This window comes from Apteryx mantelli, chromosome 2 (genome assembly GCF_036417845.1).
Source record: "Apteryx mantelli isolate bAptMan1 chromosome 2, bAptMan1.hap1, whole genome shotgun sequence".
Classification (NCBI taxonomy): Eukaryota; Metazoa; Chordata; class Aves; order Apterygiformes; family Apterygidae; genus Apteryx; species Apteryx mantelli.
The window spans coordinates 41440164-41453459 of NC_089979.1; the positions used below are offsets into that span (position 1 = coordinate 41440164).

A 13296-nucleotide genomic window follows, 5' to 3' on the forward strand; every position below is an offset into this window, starting at 1 on the left:
CTGGGTTTGTTGTAACACACTTATTTTAAATGAAGGGTTTTTTCCATAAAAAACCTTCCACTGAGGGGGGCACATAAAAAACACCTCATTTACCTGGCCAGATGCCAGGAACTCTACAATGGCTTTCCTTTAATGCTGTTACTGTCTGGAATACAAATCATTTTTGACCTAAGCAAGTGCTAATTACTCCATCAGTTGGAGATTTGTGTGAAAATTAGTTCAGTATTACTACTCTCCTCAGAACAAGCATGGTATAGAAAGCAATAAATAAAGTAATTCATAAAATTGGTGCCCTAAATATAATGCAATGAAAAGTGGAAAAACACTTAGGCAGGACAAAACATGAAATGAGTTAAGCATGCAGCAGTGAAAATATAAATCACCAGTAAGTCTTTCCCATCATCAGAAAGTAGTCATATAATTGCTTTGTAAAAAGCAAATAAACTATAAATAAAAGTCTGCTGAATTTAACTGTTAATTCAGTATGTGTTAATGTATTCTGTATTATTCACTTCAATAATGCTAGTGGGATCTAAATAAGGAACTTAAGAGATGTCACCAAAAGATAAATTAAAAAAAATTAAATGTGAAGGCCTTAAATAAAATTACTAGCATCCTGGGTACTTTTAACTTTGTAAGTAAAAACATACTGTATCCATGCTAGACCACACTATACTGTTTGTTCAGTTCCCTCTTTTTGCCTGTATATGTCATTTCTTACCCGTGTTGCATCTCCGTCCTGCTTTATCATATCCATTCCAGACAGCTGGTTTGGAAAAAGATTGCCTCCCCTCATAGCAGGATCATTAACCTATTGGTAACAAGATATTAAGGAAAATGGATTAAAAGTATGTTGGAAAAAGGGATGAGAATTAAAAAGCAACATTATAAACCACTATGGGACTTGCATATACCAACATCCACTTCTGAAATGAGGTTGTCATCAGGGAAGTGACTATATAGCTGAGCACCCGTCTTGTTCAGCATGTGTTTGACTCATATTATTCTGCTTCATAGTCAACAACAAAAATTTCATTCCTGATACTATGACTCTTGCGCATATTTTACAAACAGGGTCCACATATTAGGTCACATTATTTTAAGGGGAGATGCCTGCTATGAAGGTCCTGAAACTAGAAACATGTAGCTACTTTCCTACCCTCAGTGACCTGCAGACCTTCTGCTTTTGCAACCCACCATGCAATTTTTCAAAGGCTGATGAGAAAGCATGTAGGCTGGATTATACTCAGTATTGATTTAGTTCTAATGACATATCTTTTTCTGCTTGTAAGCAATGGAGGGAAGATAGTATTAAATGGGAAAACCTGCAGCTGCATGCTTTCCTAAATGAATGATCTCAATAGTTTGCTGAACACAGCCACTGGAAAGTACTGAATCCGTGTACTTCTGCATAACCAAAGGGTCTGTCATGCTTCATTATGTGGAAAGATTGGCTTGCTGAATTTACAGCACTGCTTTCTTAATCAAAGGATTAGGATACAGAATGCAAAACATAGCCTTTCAGCAAGGTTCTCAGTATTAGTAAATCCAACTTTCCTTAGAAGTTTTAAAGGGAAAGAATCCTCTTCCTAGAGAGTCTTTGTTGACTCATTTCTCTCTCACACTTCCCGCACACCAGATGGGTGGGATAATATGGAAGATCTGCCCCTCTAGATTTTGCTGGAAGGAAAACAATGCTTTCTGTTTCACTTTGCCCTTTAGGAGACTTTTGGTTGCCACGGAGAGGAGGATCTGCCACTACACTACCTCATTTCAGCTGTAACAACCTGCTGCAGCAAGGGGAGAATTGTCTTGAATTTACCACTCCAAAGCCTTCTTGTTTCAAGTCCTCCTGACTGTTCTGTTTCTGTTGCTATTCATTGATTTTGCAAAGAGCTGCAAAGCTGCATGCACTAATGTGGTTAAAAAGGTGGTCTCCCTAATGCTGCCAGAGATGAGAATGAAGTTTAACAGGAAAGGTTAGAAACTTAAGTGTTTTTGCTTCAGAATTTTCAACTCTGAAGCAACTGATTATTTAAGCACTGTGAGCCTCCTAGTGAGGTTTTCCACTTCTTAGCAACAAATGGACAGATTTTTTTAAACCTGAATCTGGAAATTTAAATAAAAAAGGTAGAGACCCACACTATTTTGTTTAGTAAGAAAGACAGTAGAAAGCTTCACAGCTTTATCTATATGCATTTGTCTGAGCAACAGAATCCATGTTTGAAAAGTACTTTCTGCCATTTACCAACACTCATTAGAAGATTCGTTGCAATAGGCACGTGCCCACATGCCTTCGCTACTTTGTTCAGTAGATGAAGGAAAAAATAAAAAGCAAAAATACAAAATTGTAGTTTACTGAATAAAAAACAGTTTTGGAACAAAAAAAAAGAGCACATGGTTTGCATCACAGTAGAGTTAGGACAGTAATGGAAAAGCATATGTCTCCAGAAGGAAAGGCATCAGTTAAGTTTCAGTTAAAGATCTCTTTGCCAGTGATGGTGCAAGAGTCCTGACCTGCACAGTAACACGGTAACATGGTAACAGATACAAAGAAAAACCTACTGTTTTGTTATAGGATTAAATTCGCTTCAGAAGTTTGCGAAAGATAAAACAATCCATATTAACACATTAATGTTTCTGACTGCAACAGCAATTCAGTCAGAAAAGTAAGGAAAATGTCAAAGAAGTTAAAGAGGTTTATATAGTTTTCTTAAGATTTTTCTGAAATAACAGAATTTTTACAGATGATTCTGTAAGAAGGAGAGTTAAGTGGTGTTATTAGTTATCAAATCCAACTATAACAAGACGGGACATGTTTTACAACCCCCTTGCAATTAAATCAAGCATGTTACTACAGCCTCCTGCCAGTAGAGCAGAATTATTTGGAACATGTCTAGAAAGAAAAGTCTCATACCACTCCTTAGCTCCTTTCATCCAGTATGCAGAACAGACCTAGTCTGTTTTCAAAATACTGTTTCAAGATGGTTCTTAGTAAATGCCAAGTGAGTTTTGACCTTGGGAATACTGCAAGCATGCAGATTAATAAACATCTACTCTGAGGAGACATCTAGATAGTGGTTTATTTCATATACTGAAAAGTCTCTCCTCCTGCAAAGGTTTCAAATTGCTTCTTTGACAGCCCAGTAAATAACATGCGTCCATGATGCAAAATAACTAACAGGCAAAAAAAAGGCAAGAGTCCATTGTGCAAACAACAAGAGGAAGACACGGAGATGAGCAGTTTTGTGAATGGTGCAACACAGGGAAGGTTTTGGACAGAAGGAACTGTGTGGACCTGGCAGTTTGCATTTTGGCCTTACTGACAGCAGCCTCTTAAAAGACAGACTAGTAAGGGCAGCCTGGAGAGCTTTAAGGTAATTTGTAAGGGAGAAGATGACAATGAGACAAGGTCTGAACCCCCAAGTGTGTAAAAGAGTCTCTAAGCATCATACACGGCAAACCCAGGGAAGACAACATTTTGGGCATGATCTTCATTGTCTACAGGGTGATGCTGGGAGTTGAGGTAGTAGACAAGAGAAGCTGGAGACACACAAGTATGAGCAGCTAAACACAACAGTTCGCACTTTGGAAATCTGAATACACCCATATGATATGGTATAGTGCCAAGGGAAGAGATACAAAACAGAGCTGAACAAATCTGCTTGATACCAAAAGTAGCATAGCTGCTTCTCAGCAGGTAAGCCTGCCCAGGCAGAGCTCTTTTCGAACAAGAATGTGTTACTTCCAAAACCATCCAATAAGATGCGAAGTTCTAAGTTTTTTCAAAAGCTGGAACACATTTGTAGCATAACCACTGTTATCCACCGTGGTGAGAAAGAGATGGGCATGTGATGTTAAAGTAACAATAAATAAAAAGAGAAAGTAGGTGGCAATGAACAATAAGGTAAAAAATACATGTGATCATAAAAAAAAAATCAAAAGAATGACTGAAATGGCAACAGCCAGCAGAATTAAAGAAAATATAAAGTCATTCTGAAAGCCACCAGTTACAAGAAAAAGTTTAGCATGGTCTAGGTCAATTGCTAAATAAAGATGGCAAATTATAAAAAGCACAGGAAAAAACATCAAATTTATATTTTATATACATACTTTTATTTATTCCTGCCTCTCAGAAAGGAAAATGTAAAGCAGCACAGCAAGCATTCCTGAGGACTTAAGAAATCCTGTCTTGTGGCCCAGAAATGGCCCCTCAGCTGCCAGTTGGCCACCTCTGACCTAGCTGAAATATAAAACATTTGCTTGCAGAGTTTGCAGATGACACAGTGCAGGGGTGGTAAATTAGGAGGAAAACAGTTTACAGTTAGAGAATGAGCCACAGCACTTTAGCTAAATAGACTCAATCTAACAAAAGCTATTTAATACAGACAAAAGGAAGGTAATGCACTTGGGAACGAAGAATGCAGGTTTCGTCTGTGTAGAAAGCATTCAGCAAGAATATGGAGATCTGGGAATACCAGGATCTGGGGATATCAGGATCCTCCTAAGGGTTTCCATACGAGCTCTCCAGTGCAACATTGTCACAGATAGAGCTAAAGCAATCCCTCCCTGCACTGAAAGAGGTTACAAGCAGGATTTCTACATAGCATTTGTGAAATCATTGTTATATCACTGAGTTCAGTTCTTCTGTTCATACTTCTAGAATGATGGTACAGTAATGAAGGGAGCTTAAAGTAGATCCACAAAAGGGCATGAAGGTCTGGAAAACAAATGTTGAGATGATAGAGAAACTCAATCTATTCAGCTTGCTGGAAGTTAGATAAATGCTATCTTGAAACAAGATCTAATAGACCAACAGGAAGGAAAAACAGTGCAACAACTGTGCCTGTGGAAGCAATATTCTGCAAAGATCATGGGAGTCTTTGAAATAAAACCATATCTTTTCTATAATGTATATTTCTTAATTCAGATTCTTGGGGAAAATTATGCAGCACGTGCACATTAAGAATTCAGACTGGGCTGTCACTTTCAAATCCCTACTCTTTCCTTCTTTGGCTTAACTAGTGTTTTACTATATTAAAAATGTGCAACAGCATGCACTTAGGAACTAATAATAATAAAAAAGTCTGCTATAGTTGGGCTCAGCAACTGGAAACACCAGAGGAGGTGACAGATTTGGGAGTATCAAAATTACTTCAAGTCACCAGTATGCGGCAGCTGTGAAAGACAAACGTGATCTGGGGCTATATCTGTCAGTGTATTCCAAGAGAAATTAGGAAGAACTAGTGTTATGCACATGGCACTGGTGCTTAGGAAATACTGATTCAGACTGGAACAGGTGCAGAAAAGGAAAAGGAATGTAAAGCCTACAGGAAGAGACTGAAACAGCATGGCTTGTTTAACTTAGCAAAAAAAAAACAAACAAAAAAACCACAAGAAACTCAAAACAGAACATCCCAACAACCCCCAGAACAAAACAAAAATAAAAAAATAATGTTGATATAAAGCCTTTCTTTAAAATACAGGGAGAGAAAAGGGCTATTTAAGCTAAAGGACAATATTGGCAGAAAAGTAAATAGTCTGTTAGCAAATTTAGGCTAGAAAAAAAGACATTTGTTAACAAACCAATAATACAACCAGCTTTAAACTGGAACCTTATCATCTCAAAAAAGGGGTTTATGACCCTACTGGCCACAATTGTGGGAGACTCTCCTTGAAGATTCACAAGGAACTTTCCTGGCCATGTTTCTAGGAAAAGTCCATAATTTAAAGTTTGTGTGTTAAATCAATTCAACTTCAGCTCTGAAACAACTATATAGATCTGTTAATTAAGAGGACTTGCTTGTCAATTATTTATTAATGCGTTATGTGAATTTAATTATGGACCGACAAACTAAAAATGTTATCTTCCTAATTCTGCATATCCTAAAGAGCAATCTCAAATAAAAATGAATGTATAAACCTCTTCTCAGCAGATAGGAACAGGTTACTTGGCTATTGATTTAGCAGTCTATTTTATACACATCACACTACAGAAAGTGTGAATTTTGTGCTCGGGAAGGTGCTAGATTGATAGTTCTCTAAGTCGATTGCCTATTATCTGGTACTACAAAACCAGTGGTGGTAGAAGCATCTTCCACACACTACTCATGCCAGCATATTTCACTCTTATCTCCAGGAAACTGCCTGACATTCAATCCTAGCCTCCACCGCTGAGAAAATCAGCAACAACATGGGGGGCTGTCAACTGAACTATCCAAACTTACCTACCGAGAACAGGAGCTAGGTCACCACACACTTTCCAAAGTAGTCCAGGAGTGATATATGCACTAACTACAGGAGTGCTAGGTTAAAATGGGAAATCTAGATGCAAAAGGTGCTCTACCTCATTAGTCACCTTGGTTATCTGAGTGCAAAGCCAAAAAGAAAGCCTTTTTAACATAATAATTTCTCAAGAGAACTGATAAAAGAAATGTAATGGCTTACAGCAGTTATAGCCCAATTCAACTGACCTGAAAAACTACAAGTCAAAGAAAATCCTCTAGCTGTCATCTCAAGTCCTTAAGTTCTCACCTGCTCAGGACCCATGGAGGACAACCCTGATGTAGGCACAGAGGTCGCTGAGGTCATGCTGATCTGCCCTGTCATCTGGTTCATGTTGTTCATACCACTTGTGTTGGTTGCCATGGATACACTGATGTTCATGTTATTATTGTACATGCTGGTGCTTGCTTGCTGCCCAAAATGTGGTGGGGACTGTTGTGAAAACATGCTACAGCAAGGAATGGAAAAAGCAATGTGTCAGACTTAGAATGCTGAAGCCAGTAAGAAACTACTCTCTTTTTAATATACTTTAAACTGGAATTTGTACATACTGCTGTTTATGCCAACTTAAAGGAAAGACTGTTTTTCATCTACATTAATGACTAAGGAATAGATTTTCAAAATTTAAGGTTCCATGTCTGTGCACAAAAATGCATGCCTTTGTATGTGAAACTATGGCAGAGGGTACAAATCTGTTATGTGCATGCATAACAGCCAATTATCTGTCTAAATGGGCCTTGTATATATATTTATATATGTATGGGAAAGTAACTTTTGGATGGAAAGGAAAACACCTTTTTCCCCCTCCATTATTATCACAGCACAGGACTGCTGAGTTGATACTGGATCTGGTTTAATAAGCTTCCTTTTTGCAAAAGAGGCTATTTGCACATATGAATACCAGATTTGCACATACAATTATGGCAAGTGGGCTCACAAATATAGACATGCAATTGTGCAGAAATTTATTTACTGATTTTAAGCATCATGTTTTAAAAATGTGGCACTGTAAGAAACAACATAAAGTCCAAGATAATTACCCTCCACATTCCTTCAAGGCCTCTGCAAATCAACTTAAGGAAAACTAACTGTGGAAGAGCTCTACCCAGATTTTTTTTAAAGTGCCTTGTGCCTCCTGGATTGTATCGTCCCATTACATAGAAAATCATATGAGAGGGTAGTTTTTATACATTTCATAAAATGTACTCCCCACTATTTATATATCAGCCTTTCCTAATCTTGGAGCATAATCCAATAGTAAATGAAGGAATTATTATTGAAGATGTGTCTATTTAGAAGATCTCCATTACATGGAAATACTGTGAAAGAAGTGCTGCATGTAGGATGGTACACAGTAACCATGTTTGTATCAACAGCTGACTTGTACTTCCCCATGAAGCACTGCTCCCACAGCTGAGGAAATCTTTGATGGTAACGCTCAACCTCATACTTGGGTCTCCATTACGCTATGGCCATGCACTGTCCATGGTGAGATTTTTTTCTTCAAGTGCCCTGTGGATAGTGGAATGCAACTGCATTCTGGGCACAGGATCAAACTCTGAAAATCCCACAATTCTCTTCCTTCTACTCCATGTCTTCTTAGGCCACCTAAACCCATTTTTAAGTTGTTATCTGGATGGATGAAATAGCACACTACAGATCATTGTGAATACTCAGTGGCTTGTGTAAATGCCTGTGACATGTCTCCACTGTAGAGCTGCAGTTTGGCAAGCCAACCATGAGTCTATCAAGCTGCCCCTGCTGCAGTTTCAGCAGAAGCCACAACAGTGGTAGCTATGCCTCCTGCAGATGCTTCAGGAAGACAGTGAGGAACTGAGACAAGGACAAGGATGAGGATGATGAGATAAATCAGCTGCTTTAAGAGGAACTTTACTTGGATCAGCCTCATCACTGATGTACTATTTTCTGGGTTTATTAAACATGTCAAACTGTGGGAAAACGATCTGTTGTTGAGCTGGGATAGTAAGAGCAGCTTGAGAACTTCAGGATGACAGAAGGACTCTGCTAGAGACCTCTGTGCAGTCTAGCTTCCAGGGATAGTGGTTGTACACCACCCTGACAGCTCTTCCTGTCCACGGGGAAGCACAAGATCAGTGCCATCTGGAAGCTCATTACTGCCTCCTGATACTGTTCAACATGTAACCCACCCAGTGTGGACAGATTAATTATTAGGTTTATACTGATTGGGGCATGGGCCTCAACTGAAAAGTTAACTGCATGCATGAGGCATGCTACAATGCTATCAGAGAATGAGAGTTATATGCTGACCCCAAATATGTGCAAGCACAAATGGATTGAACCCGGTTGCTCTTGGGCATTTAAAGTGGGAGGTGATATCCAGTCATCATATTTCCAGAGCAGCAGAGAATGCACAGGTTACAGCTCAGCTGGTCCAGGCACATGGAAAGCAGTGTGGGAGGGCAACAATAAAATCGCATGCAGAAGAGACACATCTGCACAAACATTAGGAACTGGAACTCATTGTGCAGCACCATTTCTTCAAAAGGACACACAGTGTTTCATCAGTTATTACAGATGAAGTATTGCATTGTGTGGATGCAGGTCTTTTAGCTATGCACTCACTTTGCCTTTTATAAAGACAGAATTTAAATGAACTCGTCAAGCCAAATTGAAAAGAAATCTCTTTTAGGAGTAGATAGTTAACAACAAACAAACAAACAAATACATATAACAATAAATAAAGAAGTATAGACCGTAAATGACGCGTTTTCCTGTGTGTGTGTTCATTCTGGTTTTGTTCTGGATTTACCTGTTTCCACTCATATTCCCTTGTGCCCACCCATTCATCTCCGTAGAGGACTGATAGGCAGGATTAGCCTGAGACTGCTGAATCATGGGACTCTGAGTGTGCGCCAGTCTTGGGGACATCAGTGGACTCTGAGGAGTGGTGGCCCCTGTGAAGCCTGGATCAGGTTGCTGACTTATACCTAAAGAATAAAATGAGAAATTCAGCCAGTATACATTCTAGGCTAAAACAAAGCAAGAACTGAAACCTGCAGACGTGTCTCATCTGGAACCTATGACCTTGCATCTCCCTGTAGGATCTAGATTAAAAGCAATACATCATCAACTAAATACTACATGCATAACCTTAAAAAAAGTGCTTAGCATAAGTAATGTTGGCTACTTGTGCTCCCTAATGCCTGGTAGAGGCCACAAGGAAAAACGCTAGTAAGTGACTTTTTTGCGGAAACTCCATTCAAAACAACAAACAAATAAAACATTTTGCTTCAGTTTCTAAATCCAATTTTGTAGTGAAAGAAGCACGACCTGTTCACTACGTGACACCACCTTTTAACATTTAGGCTTAATTTTCAACTCTTTCTAAAAGTTCCTAGAACCTTAGTATTTATATTTCTGTGTCCTTGCAAAAACAGACAATGCCATTTTGTGCAAGCATTTTGCAATTCTGTAAAATCAAAATATTACCTAAATGTAAAGCAAACAACTTAAGCTGGGAGTTTAAACAGATTTTAAAATGTCAATTGTGTGCAAGAATTCTGTGCAAGTCACTTTGGTCTTGTTTAAGTTCATCAAGAGCAGCATACTCAACTGAAACAAGCCACTCTTAACAATGGAGCAAGAATTAGGTTCTATAAAATCTATTCCTATATCCACTGTCTACATTACTTATTTTATGATATGGAATAGAGAAGTTAACATAATGTGTATTCATTTTCGTAAATAACAAATCTGTGGAGGGAAATAACTTACAAATTAGAAACTGGTGTCAAGGATAACTGATCAATAGAATAGATAGCAAATTTAGAAGTGGGTGAAATTGATTTGTATTAGTTGTATCAGTAGAACATGTAGATACATAATATTTGATGTAATTTTAATATAACTTTTACAATATATTTAGAGAAAGAAAGTTCTGTAACAGTAACTGCATGGATGTAACGGACCCATGTACCTCCAGAATAAAGTAGCATACAGCTTCTTAAAATACATGAACAAAATAGTATTACTCACAGGCTTAAAGAAGGGAATGCCTTATCTGATACTAATTTTTATTACTTAGACTCAATAGTTAAGTTGCTAATTTGATATCATTATGCACACACAAATGATTATATTTTTTGGAAAGAATCTGTCTGATTTTTTTAGCTACTCTCATGATCAAGATGCAAAGAATAAAACAGTATCACAATCACAGCTGGTTTATTTTAGTCAAAATTCAGAGCCCATAAAGCCTATAAGAACTTGTATATGTGTACATGAATGCATGCCTATTTGTGTGTGCATATATCAATAAACACACACGTTGCACTTCTGCTATTGCTCAATGGAGACCCACACGCAGAGAAATTGTGGTACTTGATCTAGGAAAGTGGAAGGTACCACACCAAATTTGAGGACTAAGGACAAGCCCAAACTATCCTTCTGTGTTTCCCATCATTTCCCAGTTAGGCAGGCCCGGGCGCCCCGTGAGGAGCTGCGGGATGGGAGCTGGGCCTGGAGCGATACTGGGGAGGAAGGACTGCCGAAAGGCATTGGGGGTAAATCCAGTACCGTAGTTTGGAGGAAACGGAAACTGCTGTGCATTTGCCTGCGGGATCCGTGGGTTGCTCATGGTTGCTGGTATGCCACCGGCGGCCACCATGCTGGGGGTCATGCTCAAGCCCTGCCCTCGCATCATCAGCGTTCGCTGCTGCACCTGCTGCTGCTGCTGCATCTGCCGCTGCCTCAGGTGCTGGCTCAGGATCTCCCGCTGCCTCTGGGCCAGCATCTGTGCGTTGATCGGGCCCTGTGGGGAAATGACAGCGGCGGCGTCAACAAACCACCGCACACCAGCATGGCTAGCAGAGGCAGCGCCATGGGAACCATCACAAAGATGCAAGCTCTTCATCCTCCCCCCCCCAAATAATATTAAATGGAAGAAAATAATCCTGTAATACTTCGGCTGAGAAAGAATTCCAACAGTGAAAGAGTTGCTAACATGAATAATATTGGCGTTTAACGTTGCAGCAACTTGTAACTGTAAACAGAGTAGCTCATTAAAAAAGCGCATCTTCTCTAGGAAACAAAAAACTTGGTTAACATACAGTTATATCCCATTTCTAGTAGACAAGCATCCACCCTGTGTAAATATGGGAAAGACTCTAAAACAATCAAATGCTTTACTATCATTTAGACTGCTTTATTTGTTTTCAGGACCTGCTTTAGAATTTTTGTATGTATTTACGATATAGCATTGGTACTCTATTTAGATTAATATGGGAGAGAAACAGGAAAATAAAGTGAATTTTTCTAAAGTACTATTTCCCTCACCTGCGTTGGCACTCCAGGTCTCAAAGACAGATTCATATTGGAGACATTGCTGATCTGATTTATCAGTGGCTGCCGATTCTAAAGAAAAGAAAAATTATCCCAAGAGTTGTTAGAAGAAAAAAAAAGCGGGGGGATTTTATATACATAGGTATATACATCTTCTTTCCACTTGGTAGATTTGAGGACCTACTTTTACAGATTCAGGTATAGACTATTTTTCCTACTTGAATCCTGTCATCATTCACAGAATCCTACTTTTTAAGGAGACAATGCGCTGTACAAATAACAGCACAGACACTAAGCTGTTTTCCAAATATGCTGCCTTTACAGTTTCTATCTTTTCTGAGTTTAGGATTGGACTGTTGAGGACTCTGAACTGGACTTTGAACTAGGCTCTATAATTTTTATATACTTTCAAATTTTTGTTTAAGAATGAAACAAGGAACAACAACTTAAAATCATCCTCAACTGTAGACCAAGGCGAAAAAAAGGATGGAGGTAACAGACAAGAGTAAAGTATGTTGATTGCTGGAAGAGTCAAGATATGACTAACATTAAAGGATCTATACAACAACAGGCACTGCTGCAGCCTCTCAGAATTACTTATACCCAGACTTAAATACTTGTACAATATTACAATAATAATTCTTGTACAATATTACAAGAATAATGAAAAGGCGAAAAAAAGATCAAGAAAGAGAATACACAAGGTACTGTCTTGGCAAACCCATTACGGCTTCTACTTTAAAAGTGGAAGTAAATAGTAATAAAATAGGGTATGCATTTAAAAACTAGGCAATTCAGAGCAAGCTAAAAGTCAGTACACGTAGTGCATGATATGCAACTGCGCCAGGCAAACCGGCATAAGAAACAGGCTCTACCTGCTGTGCTTGGAGTCTGTGTTGAAGCTGAAGTCTCAGCTGATTTGGCTGGTTCTGCACTATGCCAGTGGGCCGGAGGCCAGGCCGCGGCTGCATGCGCAAGGCTGGGTAACCTGGCCGCTGCCCCATGGGGTGGAAGTTTGGGTCCTGCATGGGTGCGTAGCTGCCCTGGGCCAGCTGCGCCTGAGATGCATACTGCTGGGTGAACACCGGGGCCTTCTGGTCCAGAAGGATGCTTGAGTCCTGACTCGAGAAGGTCTCTGGATCTACAGCTTGGCTCTGCGTAAACACATGAAAAGAAGTGTATACAAACGGTTGGTGGGACAGTTTTCCATAGGATTGTATGAGACTAATACAGCCACCCCACAAAAACATCCTTCTGAAATAGCAACGTTTTTACAGAGCAAATTATGTACATTTTCCTTGATAAAATATAAAACTTGAAAAAAAGCAAACTGTATTTTTGAGTGTTAAAGCATTTTTAAGGAGACCACTTCTTCTTCTCTTGTTTTTTTTTTTAAAGGCTCATTCTTTGCAATGTTATTTACATAGCTGTTGAAGCATTCTTCTAGTGAATAAAAATGTGAAATGACAAACTCTATATTAAAATCTGTAAATAAAGCAAAGTCACTGTATTTTTGCCATTGAATCAGAGATAAATTCAAAGGCATTACAAATGAGCAAGGATAAAAGTGAGATTTTTTCAGTATTATTAAACTGAATAGTGACTTGAAATAAAGATGCCTGAAACTATTAAAGAAGCTAATGTGAATAGAGAGCTTAATTCTTTCAGGGGTTTTCACACAAACTGATT

The 13296-nt window shown here is 38.9% G+C and overlaps 1 protein-coding gene across 1 annotated transcript in view; it reads right to left on the bottom strand.

The window, feature by feature from the left end:
* NCOA2 (nuclear receptor coactivator 2) overlaps positions 1-13296 on the bottom strand; it is a 198316-nt gene that overhangs the window by 7908 nt on the left and 177112 nt on the right. The window contains exons 18-23 of the mRNA XM_067290544.1: positions 12483-12761; positions 11602-11679; positions 10843-11077; positions 9077-9254; positions 6535-6733; positions 722-811 (exon numbers count right to left, since the gene is read on the bottom strand). Of these exons, the coding sequence (XP_067146645.1) occupies positions 722-811; positions 6535-6733; positions 9077-9254; positions 10843-11077; positions 11602-11679; positions 12483-12761 (1059 nt within the window). The remainder of the gene's footprint in view (positions 1-721; positions 812-6534; positions 6734-9076; positions 9255-10842; positions 11078-11601; positions 11680-12482; positions 12762-13296) is intronic.